We start from the raw sequence: 23,837 nt of genomic DNA, 5'->3' as shown, positions 1-23,837 counted from the left end.
AGGAAGGGGGGGGGGGGGCGGTGCAGGGGTACTATAGCTGACCCTGGTGTGCAGGGTGTGTGTTCTGGACAGCGTGATGTGAGAGGCTCCAGGATCGAGGCTGTGGAGAGACACTGGTGTTGGGTTCAGTCTGAGGGGAAGCACCGGTGATGAGTGGAACGACCATGGTGGGAGCAGTTAGGAGACACTTACCGCGTGTGTGTGTGTGAGTACAGAAGGGTAATGGTAGGGAGGTTATGCGCTTGTGTCTTGTTCAAAAAATGAAATACATTGATGCACTAGGATAGAAAGACAGAGCCCTCAGAAAGGATACTAGATCAACAGAAATGCCCCCGTACTGTATACTAGAAGTTAGATCATCGGTATTTACAGAAGTAAGCGCAGATTGAAGATGTGGGATAAAGTGCAATGAGATGTAGGTGGGATTTAGAGAACATTCACAAACATGCACGCAAGAATATGAGCATACACACGGACACACACAAGCTCTGGCACATATCCCCCAATGTTTATCTCCCTCCCTCCCTCCCGCTCTCTCGCACACACACAAACACACAACCATTGGATCATCTATAATCCTGATCATCTGAAACAGAAGTATGCCAGGGAACCATATGGGTAAAAACCACCACCCCCTCAACCAACACACACACACACACACACACACACACACACACACACACACACACACACACACACACACACACACACACAAAGCTATGCACAAATGCACAGGGGAAGGTCCCACGTGCAGTCCCATAGTAAGCACGACGGGCGTGCGAAGCCACGTGCTGCTAACCCAACCCAGATCCACGCTCGCTGGCCTCGGGAAACCAATACAGCCAATTGACACAGGAGCCTTTTATATAACCAGTTGGCTAAGTGGTGGTGTCAGTATTGCCCCCCAGCGCTCTCCTCATCTCCGTGACTCACTCTTGTACTGTCTCACGCTGTCCCGTTCTCTCCCTCTCTCCTCAACGTCGCTCTCCCCCTCATGCATAATGAACCACTAACAACCGCAAGGGTGAAAAGCGATCTTTGGATGATACCAGGGAAATCATATGGATGACAATAACGTTTGTTTGTATGGATGGCGGGTTTGGGAACACCCCGTGCAGAACGATCCCCTCCCCCCCGCCGGTCTGCCTGGTGTTTTGTTTTGTCGCCGGTGCACCCTTGTCACCGGTTGCTGCGGTACCCAGCTGCAGACAAGCCCAGGCCAGAGTCTGCTCCCCTGGGTCAAAGGTTACCTACCGACGCCACTGCAACAGGGCTCTCTGTGGGGAACAGGCACATACACACCCACAGTACACACACACACACACACACATATGGTGCGTGTGTTATACTTACACACACACACTGTGTATGATATATGGAAATGCTTAAAGTCAAACTTTGTAGAATTGGATTGAGATGTTTATGAGAAAGTTGAAAAAGGAACATGTTCAAATCTTTACACACCATAATGCTTTGTAAACAGAAACGACTGTAGTCACTTGTCATGAGCCAGTTGATGTCATACTGTATGAATACACACAATTGAAAACATGTGCACAACAGTCTTACATGTACACCCAAGTCAGCATGGCAATGACGAATTCACTTAGATTTATAACTTTTCTTATGTGTTCAATTGTTGCTTCTCTCCCTCTATAAAAAAAACAAGGCAGTCCTTAAAAGAAGAGCACATAATATCTCGGATTCTCCATTCAAGTTCAGTGCCATTTACCTCAAGTAGAAGAGAAAAAAAACATCAGGGGTTAGAAAATACCATTAAAACATACTGTCTGCTGCTATCATTGTCCTGCCTGCATCCCTCGATTCCTCACCTCCCTCCTCATCCCTTCTTCTCTACGGCATTTAGCAGTCCTCTAGTGCTTCAGAACTACAGTTGGAATAGACCCGTGCAGGTATTTAGTGCCAGAGAGCTTGTATGAAGACCATCCCAGTCAAGACCTCCATATCGCCCATCCAGGGATGCCCTGCCCTGAGATCTCCCTGGAAACAACCCCTGAACACCCCCGATGCTGATCCACCGCTCCCATCTGATTGGTGGGTGGCAGCCAGGAGACGGGATCATTGGCTAATCCCCGGCCGGGGGGGGGGGGGGGCGTTGACGGCCTCTAGATGACATCTGGGATTGGCTCCTTGGGTTTGTGTGCGGTGAGCGCGATGCTGGGGTCGAAGGGGAAGGGGAGGTTCCTGTGGGCCAGGGGGGAGTCTTCAGCTGGCTGGCACAGGTGCTTGATGCGCTGCAGGCCCATGGAGAGGTTAAGGTTAGGGTTGAACCACCTGAAGGACAGCAGCTGATGTTGGTTTGCTTTAGGTGGGGCCGAGCGCACAAGATAGGGTACTAGCATCCTCGGAAACATTCGGTTACCCCGATCATGCGGAAAGCGGAGGAAAACAAGGCCACACCCAATCACTCTTCTGAATATACAGCCTCAGACTCCCAGAATGAGAGCGAGGGGGCGGTACTGGTGGGGGCACTGACCTGAGCCAGTGTGCCGGGGGTGGTGGCCAGGGCGTAGAGAGCCCAGAGGGGCAGCAGGGACACGGAGGAGAAGGTGAGGAGCCAGCCCAGCCCTGTGGCCCAGCCGGGGGCGACCAGACCCCTCCCCAGGGTGAGGGGGGACCAGCGCACCAGGGAGAACACAAACGTCCCCTAAAGGCAGCCGGAGAGAGAGAGAGGGTGAGGAAGAGAGAGGGTGAGGAAGAGAGAGTGAGGAAGAGAGAGGGTGAGGAAGAGAGAGTGAGGAAGAGAGAGGGTGAGGAAGAGAGAGTGAGAAAGAGAGAGGATGAGGAAGAGAGGGTGAGGAAGAAAGGGTGAGGAAGAGAGGGTGAGGAAGAGAGAGGGTGAGGAAGAGAGAGAGAGTACGGAAGAGAGCCATAGCGAGTGAGGAAGAGAGAGAGAGAGAGAGAGAGAGAGAGAGAGAGAGAGAGAGAGAGAGAGAGAGAGAGAGAGAGAGAGAGAGAGAGAGAGAGAGAGAGAGAGAGAGAGAGAGAGAGAGAGAGAGAGAGAGAGAGAGAGAAAAAAACAAGAGCACCAAAGAGAGAGCGGGATCAAGCGTGAGTGAGATTGCGAGGGAGACAGGGGGAGTTAACACCAAGTATAACCAACACATATGACATGGGTGTTCTCCTTAGCCTAAACTGCCCTCCGCTGCATACCACATCTTTTACTGAGCTGTCAGTCACCTAGGGGGAAACATCGCTCCACTGAAGTGAAGCGGGTGGGTCACGGCAGGGCGCATCCCCCCACACTGAGCTCAGGAAGGGGGTCAAAGGTCACTCACTGTGCACACAGCAGGGGTCAGGTACCGCCAACACAGCTTGAAGGCGGGCAGGGGCCGGTAACCAATCATGTCCTCGATGTTGTCAGTGAAGCGGTCAGGACCTGAGGAGGAGAGGAGGGTCGTGGTTCAGAGGCTGAGGTTCAGATCGCCCTCCGAAGTACGGTCGGGATTCGAAACGACCGCCTCAGTGCGGGTAAACACAGCAACAGTCATAACCATCAAGGCAACCCGATTCTGGGCTTTGTTTTAAAGACCATTAGGAGAGACCAAAACACTGCCGCTGTCTAGGAGACCAGCTCACGACCCCACAGTCTTAAGAGGCCAGAGAGAGAGACCGCTGGAGACCAGATGGCCGTCTGGAGCGCTGGAAAGGAACCTCCGCAGCCCTCCTGCTCACCACGGGAGAGCTCTGTGACTTATACAGCCAGGCTTCCTTATCGCTCCCTGGGAACACACACACACTTTGGTTCCCTCTCTCATACACACGAGCACACAGTAACGAGCATACACGCACGGCCCCCGCGCTGTTTGGACACTTAAACACACACACTTTCCTCATACACACACGCAAGGAATCAAATCAAATGTATTTGTACAGCCCTTTTTACACGCAAGCATGTCACAGAGGGCTTCACATACGCCCATAGAACTGCCCCCCATAGAACTGCACCTCAGCCAACCTAAACCCTCAAGCATACTGTACACACACACACACACACACACGATTCCAGCTGAGTGGGGATTCAGTTCAAGATCATCTCCCTCCGTGTATCCCCATGGAGGTTCAATGTGCTGTGTTATCTGACAGATAATGACAGCTAAAGTGAAAACAGTCCTTGCTGGGCTACTCTTGGTGTGAGCGATAGCACAATACCGCAGCAGGGCCTCGACATGTACGCCGATCTCTCTATGGGGATGTGCATGGGAGTTGGCGTTAGCATTGGCGTTAGCAGGAGGCTAGGCCCTAGCGGCTGGAGCGATGCCGGGGCCCCTCCTGGGGCCCGCGGCTGAGACTGAGTGGCGACGCGGCTCCGGGCAGATTTAGGGTCTGAGGGGGAGGAAGGGAGAGGGAGGGGGAGGAAGGGGGCCCTGTTAATGGTCTGGCCCTGTCTCCACCACATACAACTCACACGGCTGAACAGCGGTAGCTACAGTCAGATTAATATTCCGACTGCGATAGGAATGTAGGCGCTGGCGGGGGAGGGGAGGAGGCAGGGAGCAGTGGGGATATCCATGCTGAGTGTGTGTGTCTGTGTGTGTGCGTGCGTGCGCGGGCACGCCGCTCTCACCATACACCCAGCCGACGGCCAGCGACTGGAAGATGGAGAGGAGCAGCAGGCTGGCTCCGCTGCAGGAGAAGTGGTCGTAGATCTGGAACACATAGAGGCCCCCCTGCGGAGAGAGACACGGCTCAGGACCCAGCACCGTCACACAGACAATAGGCCAGACGGCCAGCCGGCGAGCCAGCCAGCCAGCCAGACGAGCAGCCGGCCAGACAGACTCACCGGGGTCACCATGACCAGTCCGACCAGGAAGCAGACCACGCAGACCAGCAGCAGCAGCAGCTCTCGCCGTCGCCCCCGCCTGACCACCATGGGGTACAGGTCACTCACAGAGGTCATCAGGGCCTCCAGGCTCACAAACTGCACACAGGAGACACACGCTGGGGCTGTCACGGAGGGCGCGGCGCGGAGGGCGCGCCGATGGGCCGACGTGCGTGTCGTGTTAAAGTGTGCGCGTGTGCGTGCGTTCCACCTGGGTGTCCAGCCCCAGCATGATGATCATGAGGAAGAAACACACGGCCCACAGCTGAGGCACGGGCATCATGGCCACCGCCCGGGGATACACTATGAAGGCTAGACCAGGGCCTGTGGACACACAAACACACACACACACACACACAGAGACACACAGACAGTGTCAGTGCTGGAGTGCAAATCCACACACAGTCAGCTCTAGAGTGCAAACACACACACACACACACACATAGACAGACAGAAACACCCCAGGGACTGCGAAAATTAGCCGGCTGGCTAAAACCGGCACTTTTACTTAAAACGTTGATTAATGTGCAGTGTCCCTGTAAAAATAACCAAAATAAACAAACAAACACACACACAGTACCTGACTGAGCCACTTCAGAGATGCCCACCCCCTGCTCCTGAGCCATGAAGCCGAGCACAGAGAAGATGGCAAAGCCGGCACAGAAGCTGGTGGCGCTGTTCAGCAGGCACAGCCTGAAACAGTCCCTGGAAACCACAAGCAGCACACGGGAGTCACACTCCCAGGGACAAAAACACCAATCGCGCCCCTCCTCAGGCGTCCTGGGGGAGTCTCTCCCTCCCTCCATCTACACCCCTCCCACCCCGACATGTGCCGTGATTCCAGTTGGTCAGTCAGCGGGCCTGAGTTAACCTTTTGTATTCTTCTCTATACCCGGGTTTTAGAACGGCGTGCTGGTGGTGTGGTGGTGTGTGTGTGTGTGTGTGTGTGCGCGAGCCTCACTTATAGCAGTCGTTGTTGTACTTGTTGTAGCTGCCCAGGGCGGTCAGACTCCCCAGACAGATGCCGTAGGAGAAGAAGACCTGGGTTCCAGCGTCCATCCACACCTGAGGAAGACCCACCGGGTCAACGGAGGGAAGGGAGGAGAGAGAGAGACGGAGGAAAGAGGAGGGCGAGGGAGACGGATTAGTGAACGAGACGGAGGAGAGGGGAGTGAGAGAGGCAGGAAGAGAGAGGCAGGGGAGGGGAGCGAGAGAGGCCGGAAGAGAGAGGCAGGGGAGGGGAGCGAGAGAGGCCGGAAGAGAGAGGGAGAAGAGAGGGAGAACGAGAGAGGCCGGAAGAGAGAGGGAGAGGCAGAAAGAGAGAGGGACGAGAGCGAGAGAGGCAGGAAGAGAGAGGGAGAAGAAGGGAGCGAGAGAGAGAGAGAGAGAGAGAGAGAGAGAGAGAGAGAGAGAGAGAGAGAGAGAGAGAGAGAGAGAGAGAGAGAGAGAGAGGGAGCATAAAGGAGAACATGTTCAGTGCACTCTCTCTCTCTCTTTCTCCCCAGGTGTGTGCTGGTGCTGGGGGTACCTGTGGGTCAGCCAGGCGGAGGGGGTCTGGTTTGAGGTAGTAGATGATGCCCTGGGCAGCGCCCGGCAGAGTGATGCCTCTTACCAGCAGGACTGCCAGCATCACATAGGGGAAGGTTGCTGTGAGATAGACCACCTGGACCCCAGCAAACACACACAGCAGCAGCATGTCTGAGAGTGTGTGTGCGTGGGTAAAGATAAGGAATACTGTGTGTATGTTTGTGTAAGTGTGTGTGTGCATGTGGCTGGGAAAGATAAGGAATACTGTGTGTATGTTTGTTTGAGAGAGTGTGTGTGTACATGTGTCTATGGAAATATAAGGAATCCGTGCGTGTGTGTGTGTGTGTGTGTGCGTTGCTAACCTTGCCGGTGGATTTGACCCCCTTCCACACACAGAAGTAGCACACGACCCAGACAAGCAGCAGACACAGAGCCAGTCTCCAGCTGACTGAGCCTAAATCATCCACACCATCGGACAGCTGCAGCACCTCCCGCCTGCACACACACACAGAAACACACAGACAGAGAGAAAACACACCCATGAGCACAGCTCACTGGACTCCCCAAGTGATAAGAACAGTACAGGGCGGTGTGTGGGAGACTCACTCCCAGAACTCTGTAACAGGCGAGGTAGCATTGACAGACAGACAGCTCCTGTAGGTCGTCATATTCTGGCCGTCAAACTGTACACAGGCATCTAAGACAACAAACACGCCAGCATGTCAATACAGAACCCACCCACCAGCACATCATGCTGAAATATCTCCATTCACACAATAAAAGAATACCAAATACCTATCTTGGGAAATCTTAGTACTAAAATGGCTTTCGAAATCCAAGTTTTGCATGAAAAACAACAAATCGTGCCACCAACCAACCACACAGTGGAATACTCGTGCGATGGATAAGATGAAAAGTCACAGAAAAGGGTCGCTTAGATTTAGCTCAGTGGTTCGGGGATTTAAGGAAATCCCTGAGGTAAAGAAAACATGGGTTAACTGACAACATTAAAAGAGAACAAAACCATGACAGGTTCAGGTCCAGGACAGAACAGGCTCGCCCGGTGTGTGGGTAGGGCCCAGGGCCCAGGGCTGCCTTGAGCAGCAGGCCCCTCGTGGTCCTACCTGTGTTCCAGGTGTTGTTACAGTGAGCCCAGGGCAGCACACTCTGGAAACTGTGGACCAGGTAGAACAAAGCCCAGGCCAGGATCACTATGTAGTACACACAACCGTGTAGGATCATCACCTGGCTGGCATAGCCCAGACCTACACACACACACACACACACACACACACACACACACACACACACACACACACTGTTTAGATATACACAAAAATGAAGACCGGTCGTACAGAAATACGCGAAGCAGCAAGGTCCAGCCATCTGCTAACACACAAGCCTTGCTCCCCTACACACAGCTCCCCCCGCCCCGCCCCGTCCCGTTAACAAAACATTTGTAGCTGTTCCGGAGTGCAGTGTGAGCATGTGTGTGGGGTGCAGCTGTGCTCCATATGGAGTGGACTCTGGCTCCCAGCAGCTGTCTGGCAGGGTGCTCAGGGCCTTGACCTGCTGCCTTCCAGCAAGAAGGCCCTGGGCGCCATCCCTGCTGGGAGTCGGCCCATGCTCAGGTGGGCGGGGCTAATCTCTCGGGGCCTTCCTGTGTGGAGATTGGCATGTTCTCCATGTGCCTCACAATAGGATTCCTTCGCAGAGGACCCTGGGTATAAAAACACACGGAGCAGATTGCCTTCCAGGCCTGGTGTCCCTGGCCAGGGCATGGCTGGAGAGCTTGCATGGGTGCAGCTGAGGTGGCTGCTCACTGCTGTTGCCCACCCTGGGAGGACGGATGGTCAGCATGGAGACCCGTTGCTAACCTGTGTGCATGCGTGTGTGTATGGGTACTACAATGCAAGATCAAGAAAATATGTTCTTTATTGTCCATGGAGAGGCAAAGGAGGAGGAAAAGGAGACAAGCTTTTTTTTGGTGGGGGGGGGGGGTCATGGTGTTTTTTAATTTGTAACTTGTATAACTGCATGCTCTTATGGGTCTTCACTTGTTTAGTTTTTCACAATGTATGCTTCATGTCTTGGCTGCTTGCGATGTTTGGGACTACCTCATTGTTATGATCAGTGACCTATGCTCTTTTGTAAAGCTCTCTCTTAGAAGTCGCTTTGGATAAAAGCGTCTGCTAAATGCATAAATGTAAGCCGATTGAAACAATAGTGTAACTTGTATTGTTTTCCCCCAAAAAGGACAGGTTCTAAGGAGTGTTCCTCAGTGGGAATACCCAGAGTTCACTTGTTAAAGACAACTCCCTGAAATTGTTCTCTTATGTTATACAGTGGTTATAACATACAAATACAACCCAAGTAGGTACGTGTTTGAGGGCAAATGACACAAGCTCGTTAGAGAGATTAAAGTTGAAATGAGTCAACTACAAACACGTGCATGTGTTTCAGTATAGAGGTTCCGAGGCGTCGTTCAGCATCCCCATTCATTCTCTTGGCTCTGCGCAAATGTTTGTGTGTGTGCGTACCTCCAAACAGTGGGCAGATGGTCCTCCAGGCACTGACCCCCCCCAGGCTGGTAAACTGACCCAGAGAGGTCTCCAACAGGAAGAGAGGAACACCGCACAGGAAGAGGAACAGCAGGTAGGGCACAAAGAACACCCCTGTAACACACACACACACACACACGTGCCATAAGCGAATACAGAAAGACGGGGAACACATTCGGTCGGCGAAGGAGAACCCTAGAATCCCCCGTGGGTTCTCACCTCCTCCGTTCTTGTAGCAGAGGTAGGGGAACCTCCACACGTTGCCCAGGCCGATGATCTGCCCTGCCACGGCCAGCAGGAACTCAGCCTTGCTGGCCCACTGGCCCCGCTCCAGCAGGCTGTCCTCCTCAGCTTCCAGCCCCATGGAGCTCTTCTCCTTTAGGACCCCGGGCAACAGCCCGGCCCCCTGCTCCAACGCGGGCTGGCGAGACATGGCCACTCCAGGAAGAGGAGCACACAGTCCCCTGCAGGGAGAGAGAGGGGGGAGAGAGAGACAGAGAGAGAGAGACAGAGAGACAGAGACAAAGAAAGAGAGAGAGAGAGGGATTGCGCATGAGGTAGCCATGGAGCCAGACAAAAGAATGGGGTTCACCAGGAGCTTACATTTCCGAGGCCGTTTACGCGGCGCGGAGGAACTTGTTTCCTCGAAGTCCGACTTTAAAGTGACGGTTGCTCATTTGTCTTATCTACGCCACCTTTTCAGCTTGGTGCTGGGTGTTCCTTATCATACCACCACAGGCCGAGCGCGTTCTACTCGGCAACCGTTGCTCAGGGCGGAAAGAGAGGAAAAGGTCCACTCTTTGGGGGATGATTTAAAAAGATCTCTCTCAAAGTACTTCCATGTTGATGGGTCTTTAAGCAACACAGGCATTGTTTGAAGACAGCCCCCCCCCTTCCCACACAGAGGCCCACCAGATCCCTAACCTCCTGTTACATTGCCTTGTCTAGTCAGCTGAAAACTTCCTCTCCTCCTCCGTCATATGACCATATTTTTCCATGTGACTGTTTAGATGAGACAGTAACGTATCCTGGAGCGAGGCAGTGAGAGAATACACACGAACAGAATGGATTTTTGGAGGTGATATAACATCAGATTTGATACATCTGGGAACTTTATGAAGACGTTTTAGCCAGGGAGATTGCTTTATTAAGAAATTGAAGGAATCCGCTTTGTGCAGCGGTTATGATCCCTCACTTGGCTATTTAAGATAGCATTTACATGTAGCTCTGATCTTTCAGTGTAAAGCAATGTCGCTTGATATTTTTTCTAAAATAATTATGCAGCAATGCGAAACCAAACATAATAACCTACCTTCGATGGATTTTGACTAGAGGCGTTGTAGTCTCGGTGTCATTTGTACCCGGGTTATCAGATGCACATGCATTTATACCGGCTTAATCTTGAATTCCTGACGAATGAAAACAAATAGCTACATTTAGAAAGACGATCAAAGATCTACCTATGTAACTGGTTTCTGACTGACGTTGTTGCAATAGTATGAGCTCGCAAACCAAATAGGCTACATTGTAGCCTAGTAATGTAGCCTATTACTGTGACTGATTTCCTTGACAAAGATTACTCACAAAGCACGTGACTAAGCACAGAACAGTGCATGTAACTAACCTATTCACAGTAAATAAAACGCAATTATTAAGTTACCGTACTGTTTTCGTAATACCGGAAATTTCACGTGGTTGAGGAAACTCGATAGTGGCCACAACCACGTGTGCCCTCGGTTTCAACAAGCATCAAGCAGCTACCGCACAGAGCAGTGGTGAAGTAACGACTTATTCTAAAATATAGTTATCTTTCCATACTTGTATTATGGAAACTCCATCTTTGAATTAAATACATTTGAATGGATAAAACACAAGACGGGCGAAAAAGCTGTTGTTAGACCACGCCCAGTGGAGAACCCCTCCAATGAAATTGCCCTAGAATCAGCACCGCTACGATAGTGCGCATCATCTCATGTTGCTATTATGTGATGCAAAGGGTAGGCCAATATGTGCGAAGGAGAGAGACACCCATGGATGGAAACATATCCCTTAAAGTTTGACTGCTGTTGTTATTCTCATGTCAGTTGCTCTTATTTTGGAAACGTTGTTTAAGCCTCATATTTTCCGACCATGAATTTGGTTGTTCCGCAAGAGTGGGTGAGCCATACACACACGCACACACACGCGCGCGCGCGCACACACATACATTTACCTTCCACTTCATCCAGCCTCAAACCATCCACTGTAATGTATCAGCCTCTCATTGGTCTTTCCAAACACTGACTAATAATTGGTTCCTCGGAATAAGCCTTTTATTATACCTTAAATAATCGTCACCATCCATAGTCCATCAGACTACATCATAGAGCTGCATGAACTGCCCTCAAAGGGTTGAACACATTACACTTTAACCAAAAGTATTCTAGTTCACCCAGTCTTCCAATTAGTACAGACCTACTGCTGTTCCATGTTGAAGAATGGGAGTTTAATAATCCTCTCTCTGATTGATCCTTTCAGGAAGTGAGAGTACTTAGGAGTGTCCCAACTATGGAGTGAATGTGGGTTTCAAATATCGTAGAACTCCAAGACAACAGTGATACTACACGTGAAATATCTAGTAAAATTAACTCCACGGTGGAACAATTAAGCTACCTGTATTTTGTGAAATTCAAGACTCCCCCAATGTTTTTGTCTGTTGTCGTTTTATTAAAGGAAATGGCGTCTTAGCCATTTATTTTACCCAAGGCAGTTTTCAACAATCTTGTATCACTGGTTGGAATGGTTTAGTTTATTCTTTATGAGCACTGTAAAAGCATGTGTGCACTCTGCTCTGAAGTCTCCATTGAGAAAACTGCATTCCTCTACATGGATGGGTTATCTTACACTTGTGGTTGAATCAATTCGGAACAAACTAGAAAGGAGATCACACTTGGAGTTGGTTACACATGCACACATACACACACACACACACACACACACACGAGCACTCAAACACACCTACACCCAAACAACAAGCTCAAACACACTAATCTTTAAGTCTTGTTGTGTCTTTGAAGTCACACACAGTCAAGCTGATAAACCCTTTAGTCCAACTTTGACACAGTGAACCTCAGTTTGCTGATTGTCCAGAATGTGCTGCTCACAGGAGCGGAACACCGGAGTCAAGAATGACACACACACGCACGCTCACACACATACACTCACGCACACATCCTGATTCTAAAAACGGAGTCTACTCATTTATTTTTATTATGGGACAAATTATGGGACAAATGAAAATGCCAGGACAAGGGGCCTGACACAGTGGCCATTGTTCTGCCAGGACAGACCTGGAGACTCCTGGAACGAGCGCCAAGGCAGGTAATTCAGGCCAGGCCTAGCGTGCACCTCAGCAGCATGTTTTATGGTGTCTTTAATGGGTGTCTGGCATTCAGGGCACTGGGTCAGTGATCCCCCCTCGCTTCAAACCCCCTTCTGGGACTTCACTCAACCCTGAGACCATCTCCTTGTTACACACTGCCTCACTATCAGGTCCGACTGGGTGATTTAACATTCTTTGAGGCAGAATAGTCATTTTTTGGTTTGTATTGTTTCTCATGGTAAGATTCATTTTGGCTTGTACTTTCAGGCAGTTCTTAGACAAATCTTAGCACCAAACTGCATAGTCGCACCCAGATCATTCACATGCCGCACACACACGGGACATGGGACCAAAGGCGTGAAGCCTGATCAACCAGATACCAAAGGTTTACCCCCGGCCCCGCCCCTGCCCTCCCGCCTTCCCGCCCCCCCTTGCCCCATGCCTCTCCCAGCCCCCGTTTCCCCTGTCTCTGACCCCTGGCACGCATCCTCTTGTTCGCATGTGGTCAGCAGGGTTTGGTGTCGCCTCTCATTCTCAAACAGTCCGAACCCCCACCCGCCCCACTCCCCAAAACAAACGGCATACATTCCTGTGGTGTGCCCCCCTCATTTCCCTCTGTGGCCCATGGTGTCAAACGAGCCAGGGGGTGAGGGTCAAGGGGGGAACGGGGACGTGCACGCTAATGGGACATTCCCCCGGCGTGCAGGTATGCGCAGGGTTCCCCAGGGGGTGAGGGAGGGAACCCCGTTAAATGTCCGATTTAATTAACTCTAATAAGCCTTCCTGGGGATTGCATGTGTGTGTGTGGAGATGGGGGGGTGGGGGTTTCAAAACGAGTCCCGGCCACCCTCCGTGCCGGCTTGACGTGTTTTGAAGAGGGAGATAGAGGCCAGGCGGTGGAGAGGTCATCCGAAGGTCCTTGTCAGTTAGGTGCCAGTCACCTCTCTATGAGAGGGGCCACGCGCCTCTTCGAGGAAGTTGCAGCAATCAGTCTGCACGCTTTCCTGTCAACAACCACTTGACTGTGCAGACCGCTTCTTTCAGCGCGGCCATGAGTCACGCGCCAAGCAGAACCTCTGCCGGTCGACGGGCCTGTGAAAGACATGGCCGTGGAGGATGATGATGGTAAACGTGTGTTTGTGGAAATGTGTTCAATTGGGTTTGGACATGAACTCCTCGTGCTGCTCTGAAAAGCTGGATGAGGAGAGGCAGAGGAGGGCAGCAGCATCCCAGGGTGGGGTGGGTGTAGAGGACAGGAGAACATGGTTAGACATCCCTTCAATTGAGTTGGCAGACGTGCCTAACCCACCGTCGAGAGAGCCGGCCTCAGAAACACGGAGCAAGCCTAGCTCGACAAACACAGATTCTTGCTGTTCGCTGACCCAGTAGGCCAAAGCAACATGGTCTGAACATGAAAACAGTAAAGCGCCTTGATACGATGTTGAGCAACAGTCCATCGTCAACAACAATACAAGCCCCAGCCGCGTACGCAACCAGGAAATTGATGAAATGGATGAACTAACTTCCTCTACACAGAAGCAGAAACTAGGCTACATACATTATTTCTATGCCATGCACTGCGCAACCATCCCATTTAACGAACGATTCTCTCTGTCACACATACACACATGCACACGCCCCATAAACACAAATGCAGACCTGTGAGTGATCTTCTTGGTGATCTGGACAAATCCGGGTGAAAGTGGAGGAAGAAGAAGAAGAAAAGGGGGAAGGGAGGGGAGGGAGGAGGAGGAGGAGGAGAGAGACTGTGAGAAAGTCCCACAATCCCAGCCGTAGTGCCCCAAGCAGGAATGCAGGGGTGTGGTTAGATTATCTCAAGAAAATTAAACAGCACTTTCCGACACCAACACTGCAGGCACAGAGACAGAATGTGTTTTTATCCCCCAGCTCGATGTGGGAGAAAACAATAAACCAGCGGGAAACAGACACTGTGGGAATCTGATTAACTTAGCATTAGAATCCGCTGCGTGAACACTGAAAACACAAAAGTCTACATCATCAGACAAATCAATAAACAGATGAGAGAGGTTCGTCCCAGCGTTCATGTTGCGTAACCCACAGTAGCTTGACGGAACCCAGGGCACACTGACTTTGTTACAGCCACTTGCTCTGAACGCAGCATTGTTTGAATGAGACAGCTTCAGTAGCACGAGCAGGCCTACAGCAGTTTGCATTCCAGTCACAGCCTGATCAGAAGTCTAAAGGCCAAAGTCCCTAATTGAGGTTAAGCGCCTTGACTGAGAGGGCTCTGCAGGATATCCCCGTGGGGGTAGGGGAGAGCCCCATGACTTGACTGACCAGGGCTGCAACAATAACATTCTTTCATCACGGCACATATCGTTAGCGGTGCTCTGACTCGTTAAACAGCTCAAGTCTCCCCCCCCCCCTCCCCCCCGGTCCAATGAGGGTGAGGTAGGGGTCATGGGTGGGATGGCGTGTGGGGGTTGGAGGTTGGGGCGGAAGGGCCAAGGATTACACCAATAATACCAATCATGGCTTCATTGAAGACACCGTTTGCGAGAAGGAGGGATTCGAAGTCACGTTGTCCGTGAGCGTCGCCCCTTTGTCAGTAACAACAATGCGAGGTGTGCGTTGCATTGTGTGCAGCGCGGAACTTGTATGGAGAGATGACCCGTGCTGGGAAGCGGAGGTGAGAAGACCCTGAAAGCCAGGCTGCAGGCCTGGGATGGGAAGCGGGAGGTGAGGGGGAGATTCGAGGAACAGCCTTTTGGTCTGAAATCCCAAACGTCTTGGAAAACTTCGAGGGCTGGTCAAAAGATATTCCTAATAGGGCTACAATAACACGTCTTTTGGCTGCTGGACAAATATAAACAGTTCCAGAGTGAAAGCAGAGACGGCTTCAGAGAGGAGCTGGGTCTGGTCCAACACTGAAATGAGACCAGCATGTCCCCTTGTGTTGTGAGGGGATCCACTGTGAATCACTGTGTTGATTGCTGAGTGAAAAGGACTGAGTGATAAACAGAGGCATGGATGAGCAAAGATTAATTGCACCGAGAAAGCATTCACCGGAGACCTCCAAGCGAGATTCTCAGACAAAGCTCATTCTAACAAGCATCTCGAGAGGAGATCCACCATCGACCTCCATCCACTTCCACTTTCTACCCACATCCACCATCCATCTCTCTGAACCATATCATGGGTCTCCCCCTCAAAGCCATCATTAGTTCATATTCTCTCAGCTCCAGTTCCTCTGCCAGGGACCCATCCAGCACAGGCTCTCAAGCCCACAGCTGGCCCAGCTTCTGTGGCACGGCAACGGTTAAAAAAATGCGGTGAGCGTTTTGACGACGAAGGCCAAGGAACCGCCTCGGCAATGTGGTTGGGCCCGAGAGCCGAGGAAAGCGCTGGAAAGTCACTGGGGCCCGAACAGCCCTGGCTAATCCTGGATCATCTGACTGAAGTCCCTGAAATAGGAGTCTAAACAGGGACAAACACACATGCTATAACCCCGATGACATCACCCCGTGGTAGCGGGTAGAAAGGTGAAGACCTTTCGCTGAGTCCGCACTGCTCATTACGTTTGTGTGACACTTACAGGCATCTCGTAACCAGTGAAGCATCGAAATGGAGAAAGGAGCCTGGGGCTGTTATTCAGATTGCACGCTGGCTGCTATGCATTCTGTTGAGCTTGGTTATTCGATTTTGCCCCGATGACTTCAACCTGGGCTGGAATGTATTGTTCCAAACCCCTCTGTGGCTTAGATTACTAACATGATATCCCCAAAAGTCTTCCTGGAGAGAATTTGTAAACACCGGTAATCTAACAAGTTTATCCATTCCCAACCGATGACTTCATCTTACGTGAGAATGATGAGATGATTTCCTTTAACTAAGATGACTCCTCACCTTTGACTCAGTCGTCAGCGTCTTGTGTCCACTCTGTGTTCAAACTAAGGGCCAGTGCAGCCGTGTTGCAAAAAAAAAATCACATTTCTCTCTCCGACACCAAGACCCCTTTCCAGCCCTGGCCACAGGTAGGCAGAGATGGCGCTTGTGACAACGAAGGTCGATTAGGTAGAAGAAAGAAGTTCGACAAAAAGTCTGTTTTTAAGGGAAAGCAACACTTTCAACTCTGCTGGCGAACGTCCCCTTCATGAAAGGAGAAGCTGCACAGACGTGTCAGAGTCAGCAGAGTGATGGACATTGTTGTCCTGAACTTCAGTTGCCCCGAGGGGAAGACCATGACTCAGCAAGTTGATGTGTGTGCAGCAAGTTTGACAAGATCCAAGGCAGATAAGATTGCAATTAAACCTCTCACCTAAAGATCAAGGTCCTTGTTGATTTTAACAGTGGCACATCCATACATGTATTTGCCTGTGCTTTCACCTGCCTGTTCATTAACTGTCTACTCTACAGCAGCAGCATTTCAATTATTTCGGAAGTGACTGTATATCAGTTAGGTCAAGCCGCATCCATGTACAGTATTAGGAATCCCCTGAGATCTGTCTATCTCAGCTCAGCACATTAAGAATAGAGTGATGTTTCCAACAGATGCACGCTGAACGCTTCCAACTGACTTTTTTTCGAGGCGTTACACTGGGTCAGGTCTTCAGGGAAGTGAACACACACACACACATACACGCTCAAACACATGCACACGCACAAACGCAGACGCACACACTGATGTCACCGAGATGACATGTTTTTCTGGGCTGTTCGCCGGGACGTTTGTGAATCATCTCCTGACTGTGGCAGGAGTGGTTGGACAAACCATAACTGGTTCCAGAGTGGCTGAACATGTCGTTGACCGTGGGGAGACCATGATAGACCTGGAAAACACCTTCAGAAAAGTGACCTAAGTGTTGATTCTCAAGACCTACTGCTTCATATCCAAGTCCTTGTTGATTGTTTCTGGAAAGCCACATCATAATCTGGTTATAACTTCAATGAGTGCTAAGGCCAAACCTCCCGGAAAAAAAACAAACATATTCAGCCAGATCAAACAATAACCATGACGCTCTTGTATATCAATGCCCATCTTCAGATAAGGAGAGAATATTGAGTTATCTCATGAAGCCTTGTCTCAACAGTGGCCCGTGTTTTCAGAGTTTCACAACTCCAAAATAATCTTGTTAAAGTCTTTAAAGTCAAACAATAGGCGAGGTCATCTCTAAAACACGTTGGGATGTTGGCTCCGTGACGGATCAATATGGTGCACCAACAGCTGAGGCTGTTATTTCCCATCACAAACACACAACTTCTCTCCAGCACTGACGTTCTGGGGCTTCTTGTTTTTTGGGTGGTTTCTGGTCAAACTTGGCAGAAGCCCCCCTGTGCTGTGTCTTTTACAACCATGTCACAAGACAAAGGGAACAGGTGTCCTTGGTAGTCATAACAGATCATTTATGTTTAAGAATCACATGACCTACCGCTTTTGCCAGGCCAAAGTCCAATTGCTTGTGAAATGGATGCGGGGCCGGATCCGGGGGGGGGGCTGGGGTGGGCTGTGCCCCCCCAGATTTCTGCCGCGCCCCCCCAGATTTCTGTCGCGCGCCCCCCCCCAAGCTCCTTCTGACTTCAGCCAAAATGGTTACATGTTGAAGCTATGAAAAAGTCTGTTAGTGCTTTCAGTAATATGCTTTTTTTTTACCAGTGATTGTCTGGTTTATAATGGGCAACGTATGTTAGAGCTCCGCATCCACGTTTACCGATAAAAGTTAAATCAACCTCGAATCTCTTGCCACTCACTTCTCGAAGTTATTGTTTATCGGTCTTTTGAGGAGGGCTTTTGACGAATAGTAAAGTGTAGCATTGGTGTTTAATGTTAGACCCTGGAATGTCATACTTCTGTTTAAGTTGTAATCTTTATTTGAGATACACGGATTAAAGACGTTAACAGTGGTCGCTTCTTTTAGCTTCGTTAGCCATTGATTCTTGCGTGCGTGTTTGTACCTACAAAAAAAAACTTTTATCATGCATCGATTTCTGATCCCAAACCATCTACTACTGCCCCAGCAACAAGGGATATTAAACTCATACTCCAGAGCAGGCAGAGCGTGCTGGTCCGAGTGGAATCACTTCCCTGTCTTTCGGTACCAACGTTACCGCTGCTGGGTGAAGGCGAGCATGGTTTGAATCCAATGCGGCCTGTTCTGCGATGCTGACCCCATGCGCATTTTCATCCAAGGTCCTAGGCATCGCTCTCAAACTTGGTTAGAATACTCAGTCAAGCTACATGCATGTTTCTGCTTCCCCTGTCGACAATTTGGAGCCAGAAATGATAAAGACATCACCTTCATTGACAAAGTTTTTACCAATTGGAAAACAGCAGCGGTTTATTTTACATAGAGCTCAAAAAACTATTTCGGGCTCAAATGAATGCCGAAAAATAGTCGTCAGAATGCGTGACCCACCAAAACAAAAACGACTTTTTAAGAATGTGTTTTCCCACAGTAACTGCTTCCCAAAGGTATTAAACTTAGGTCACCATTTCTGACGGCCGTCAGAATGTGTGACCCACAAAAAAATATATCGTTTTTTTTTTTAATGTGTGTTCCCACCCTTACTGCTTCCCAAATGTATTAACACTTCTAAAGATGGTTTGGGGTAGTTATTTTACCATTTCACACTAATCTGGAGCATTTTTTTCGGGATTTAGAGTCATCATAGAGCCAATACCACATAGGTCACCATTTCTGACGGCCGTCAGAATGTGTGACCCACAAACAAAAGGATTTAAGCATGTGTGTTCCCACCCAAACTGCTTCCCATATGTATTTAAACTTCGAAAGATGCTTTGGGGTAGTTATTTCACACTAATATGGAGCAATTTTTTCGGGATTTAGAGTCATCATATAGCCTGTACCACATAGGTCACCATTTCTGACAGCCGTCAGAATGTGTGACCCACGAAAAATAATTCGTTTTTTTAAGAATGTGTGTTCCCACCCTAACTGCTTCCCACATGTATTAAAACTTCGAAAGATGGTTGGGGTAGTTATTTCATGAATTCAAACTAATCTGGAGCCATGTTTTCGGAATTAGAGTCATCATAAAGCAATTACCACATAGGTCACCATTTCTGACGGCTGTCAGAATGTGTGACCCATGGAAAATAATTCGTTTTTTAAGAATGTTTGTTCCCACCCTAACTGCTTCACAAATATATTAACACTTCGAAAGATGGTTTGGGGTAGTTATTTCACACTAATCTGGAGCATTTTTTTCGGGATTAGAGTCATCATAGAGCCAATGCCTATAGGTCACACATTCTGACAGCCGTCAGAATGTGTGACCCACAAACAAAATGATTTAAGCATGTGTGTTCCCACCCAAACTGCTTCCCAAATGTATTAACACTTCTAAAGATGCTTTGGGGTCGTTATTTCACACTAATATGGAGCATTTTTTTCGGTATTTAGAGTCATCATAGAGCCAATACCACATAGGTCACCATTTCTGACGGCCGTCAGAATGTGTGACCCACAAACAAAAGGATTTAAGCATGTGTGTTCCCACCCAACTGCTTCCCAAATGTATTAAAACTTCAAAAGATGGTTTGAGGTAGTTATTTTATCATTTCACACTAATTTGGAGCATTTTTTTCGGGATTTAGAGTCATCTAAGAACCATCATCACATAGGTCACCATTTCTGACGGCCGTCAGAATGTGTGACCCACAAAAAATATATCGTTTTATTTTATTTTATGTGTGTTCCCAACCTAACTGCTTCCCAAATGTATTAAAACTTCGAAATATGGTTGGGGTAGTTATTTCATCAATTCACACTAATTTGGGGCCATTTTTTCGGATTAATAGTAACCATAGAGCCAATACCACATAGGTCACCATTTCTGACGGCCGTCAGAATGTGTGACCACGGAAAATAATTCGTTTTTTAAGAATGTGTGTTCCCACCCTATCTGCTTCCCAAATGTATTAAAACTTCGAAAGATGGTTGCGGTAGTTATTTCATCATTTCACACTAATCTGGAGCCATGTTCTCGGACTTAGAGTCATCATAGAGCCAATACCACATAGGTCACCATTTCTGACGGCCGTCAGAATGTGTGACCACGGAAAATAATTCGTTTTTTAAGAATGTGTGTTCCCACCCTTACTGCTTCCCAAATGTATTAACACTTCTAAAGATGCTTTGGGGTAGTTATTTCACACTAATCAGGAGCATTTTGGGGGGGATTTAGAGTCATCATAGAGCCAATACCACATAGGTCACCAATTCTGACGGCAGTCAGAATGTGTGACCCACAAACAAAAGTATTTAAGCATGTGTGTTCCCACCCAAACTGCTTCCCATATGTATTTAAACTTCGAAAGATGCTTTGGGGTAGTTATTTCACAATAATCTGGAGCAATTTTTTCGGGATTTAGAGTCATCATAGAGCCTGTACCACATAGGTCACCATTTCTGACGGCCGTCAGAATGTGTGACCCACAAAAAAATATATCGTTTTTTTAAGAATGTGTGTTCCCACCCTTACTGCTTCCCAAATGTATTAACACTTCTAAAGATGCTTTGGGGTCGTTATTTCACACTAATCTGGAGAGGTTTTTGGGGGATTTAGAGTCATCATAGAGCCAATACCACATAGGTCACCATTTCTGACGGCCGTCAGAATGTGTGACCCATAAAAATAAATAGTTTTTTTAATGTTTGTTCCCACCCTAACTGCTTCCCAAATGTATTAAAACTTCGAAAGATTGTTGGAGTAGTTATTTCATCAATTCACACCAATCTGGAGCCAAGTTTTCGGAATTAGTGTCATAATAGAGCCATTACCACATAGATCACCTTTTCTGACGGCCGTCAGAATGTGTGACCCACGGAAAATAATTCGTTTTTTAAGAATGTGTGTTCCCACCCCCAACTGCTTCCCAAATGTATTAACACTTCGAAAGATGGTTTGGGGTAGTTATTTCACACTAATCTGGAGCATTTTTTTCGGGATTTAGAGTCATCATAGAGTCAATACCACATAGGTCACCATTTCTGACGGCCGTCAGAATGTGTGACCCATAAAAATAAATAGTTTTTTTTATCTTTGTTCCCACCCTAACTGCTTCCCAAATGTATTAAAACTTCGAAAGATTGTTGGAGTAGTTATTTCATCAATTCACACTAATCTGGAGCCAAGTTTTCGGAATTAGTGTCATCATAGAGCCATTACCACATATATCACCTTTTCTGACGGCCGTCAGAATGTGTGACCCACGGAAAATAATTCGTTTTTTAAGAATGTGTGTTTCCACCCTAACTGCTTCCCAAATGTATTAAGACTTCGAAAGATGGTTTGGGGTAGTTATTTCACACTAATCTGGAGCATTTTTTTCGGGATTTAGAGTCATCAAAGAGCCAATACCACATGGGTCACCATTTCTGACGGCCGTCAGAATGTGTGACCCACACAAAAATATATCGTTTTTTTAAGAATGTGTGTTCCCACCCTTACTGCTTCCCAAATGTATTAACTCTTCTAAAGATGGTTTGGGGTAGTTATTTCACACTAATCTGGAGCATTTTTTTCGGGATTTAGAGTCATCATAGAGTCAATACCACGTAGGTCACCATTTCTGACGGCCGTCAGAATGTGTGACCCACGAAAAATAATTCGTTTTTTAAGAATGTGTGTTCCCACCCTAACTGCTTCCCACATGTATTAAAACTTCGAAAGATGGTTGGGGTAGTTATTTCATGAATTCACACTAATCTGGAGACATGTTTTCGGAATTAGAGTCATCATAGAGCCATTACCACATAGGTCACCATTTCTGACGGCCGTCAGAATGTGTGACCCACAAAAAAATATATCGTTTTTTTAAGAATGTGTGTTCCCACCCTTACTGCTTCCCAAATGTATTAACACTTCTAAAGATGGTTTGGGGTAGTTATTTTACCATTTCACACTAATCTGGAGCAATTTTTTCGGGATTTAGAGTCATCATAGAGCCTGTACCACATAGGTCACCATTTCTGACAGCCGTCAGAATGTGTGACCCACAAACAAAGGGATTTATGCATGTGTGTTCCCACCCTAACTGCTTCCCAAATGTATTAAAACTTCGAAAGATGGTTTGAGGTAGTCATTTTATCATTTCACACTAATTTGGAGCATTTTTTTCGGGATTTAGAGTAATCTTAGAACCATCACCACATAGGTCACCATTTCTGACGGCCGTCAGAATGTGTGACCACGGAAAATAATTTGTTTTTTAAGAATGTGTGTTCCCACCCTATCTGCTTCACACTAATCTGGAGCCATGTTCTCGGATTTAGAGTCATCATAGAGCCAATACCACATAGGTCACCATTTCTGACGGCCGTCAGAATGTGTGACCCACAAAAAAATATATCGTTTTTTAAGAATGTGTCTTCCCAACCTTACTGCTTCCCAAATGTATTAACACTTCTAAAGATGGTTTGGGGTAGTTATTTTACCATTTCACACTAATTTGGAGCATTTTTTTCGGGATTTAGAGTCATCTTAGAACCATCATCACATAGGTCACCATTTCTGACGGCCGTCAGAATGTGTGACCCACAAAAAATATATCGTTTTATTTTATTTTATGTGTGTTCCCACCCTAACTGCTTCCCAAATGTATTAAAACTTCGAAATATGGTTGGGGTAGTTATTTCATCAATTCCCACTAATTTCGGGCCATTTTTTCGGATTAATAGTAACCATAGAGCCAATACCACGTAGGTCACCATTTCTGACGGCCGTCAGAATGTGTGACCACGGAAAATAATTCGTTTTTTAAGAATGTGTGTTCCCACCCTATCTGCTTCCCAAATGTATTAAAACTTCGAAAGATGGTTGCGGTAGTTATTTCATCATTTCACACTAATCTGGAGCCATGTTCTCGGACTTAGAGTCATCATAGAGCCAATACCACATAGGTCACCATTTCTGACGGCCGTCAGAATGTGTGACCACGGAAAATAATTCGTTTTTTAAGAATGTGTGTTCCCACCCTTACTGCTTCCCAAATGTATTAACACTTCTAAAGATGCTTTGGGGTAGTTATTTCACACTAATCAGGAGCATTTTGGGGGGGATTTAGAGTCATCATAGAGCCAATACCACATAGGTCACCATTTCTGACGGCCGTCAGAATGTGTGACCCATAAACAAAATGATTTAAGCATGTGTGTTCCCACCCAAACTGCTTCCCATATGTATTTAAACTTCGAAAGATGCTTTGGGGTAGTTATTTCATGAATTCACACTAATCTGGAGCCATGTTTTCGGAATTAGAGTCATCATAGAGCCATTACCACATAGGTCACCATTTCTGACGGCCGTCAGAATGTGTGACCCACACAAAAATATATCGTTTTTTTAAGAATGTGTGTTCCCACCCTTACTGCTTTCCAAATGTATTAACACTTCTAAAGATGCTTTGGGGTAGTTATTTCACACTAATCTGGAGAGGTTTTTGGGGGATTTAGAGTCATCATAGAGCCAATACCACATAGGTCACCATTTCTGACGGCCGTCAGAATGTGTGACCCATAAAAATAAATAGTTTTTTTAATGT

The 23,837-nt window shown here is 48.1% G+C and overlaps 1 protein-coding gene across 5 annotated transcripts; it reads right to left on the bottom strand.

Moving 5' to 3' along the window:
- Positions 1–1,397: 1,397 nt before the first annotated feature.
- LOC146261078 (sodium- and chloride-dependent GABA transporter 2-like) lies at positions 1,398–10,727 on the bottom strand. 5 transcript variants are annotated; one of them, XM_084667439.1, is made up of 16 exons: positions 10,597–10,727; positions 10,244–10,340; positions 9,151–9,395; positions 8,911–9,045; positions 7,495–7,635; positions 6,977–7,067; positions 6,733–6,865; positions 6,372–6,506; positions 5,805–5,908; positions 5,424–5,548; positions 5,055–5,167; positions 4,805–4,942; positions 4,589–4,691; positions 3,300–3,400; positions 2,498–2,668; positions 1,398–2,255 (listed from the first exon to the last, which is right to left on the bottom strand). In XM_084667439.1, exons 3-16 carry the CDS (start codon positions 9,362–9,364, stop codon positions 2,127–2,129), a joined length of 1,833 nt encoding a protein of 610 aa, XP_084523565.1. In that variant the 5' UTR covers positions 9,365–9,395; positions 10,244–10,340; positions 10,597–10,727; the 3' UTR covers positions 1,398–2,126. The 5 variants fall into 5 exon arrangements, 4 of the variants coding, with proteins under 4 accessions (XP_084523565.1, XP_084523567.1, XP_084523564.1 ...); XM_084667441.1 differs by having other exon boundaries at positions 10,592–10,719; XR_014724707.1 differs by lacking the exons at positions 10,244–10,340; positions 10,597–10,727 and having other exon boundaries at positions 1,398–1,732; positions 1,833–2,255; positions 9,151–9,703.
- Positions 10,728–23,837: the final 13,110 nt, after the last annotated feature.

The sequence above is a fragment of the Hypomesus nipponensis genome, chromosome 12, assembly GCF_054491055.1.
Source record: "Hypomesus nipponensis isolate SF chromosome 12, ASM5449105v1, whole genome shotgun sequence".
NCBI lineage: Eukaryota > Metazoa > Chordata > Actinopteri > Osmeriformes > Osmeridae > Hypomesus > Hypomesus nipponensis.
Note: the sequence above shows the minus strand (reverse complement) of the source record. Positions and strands in the feature narration are given on the sequence as shown.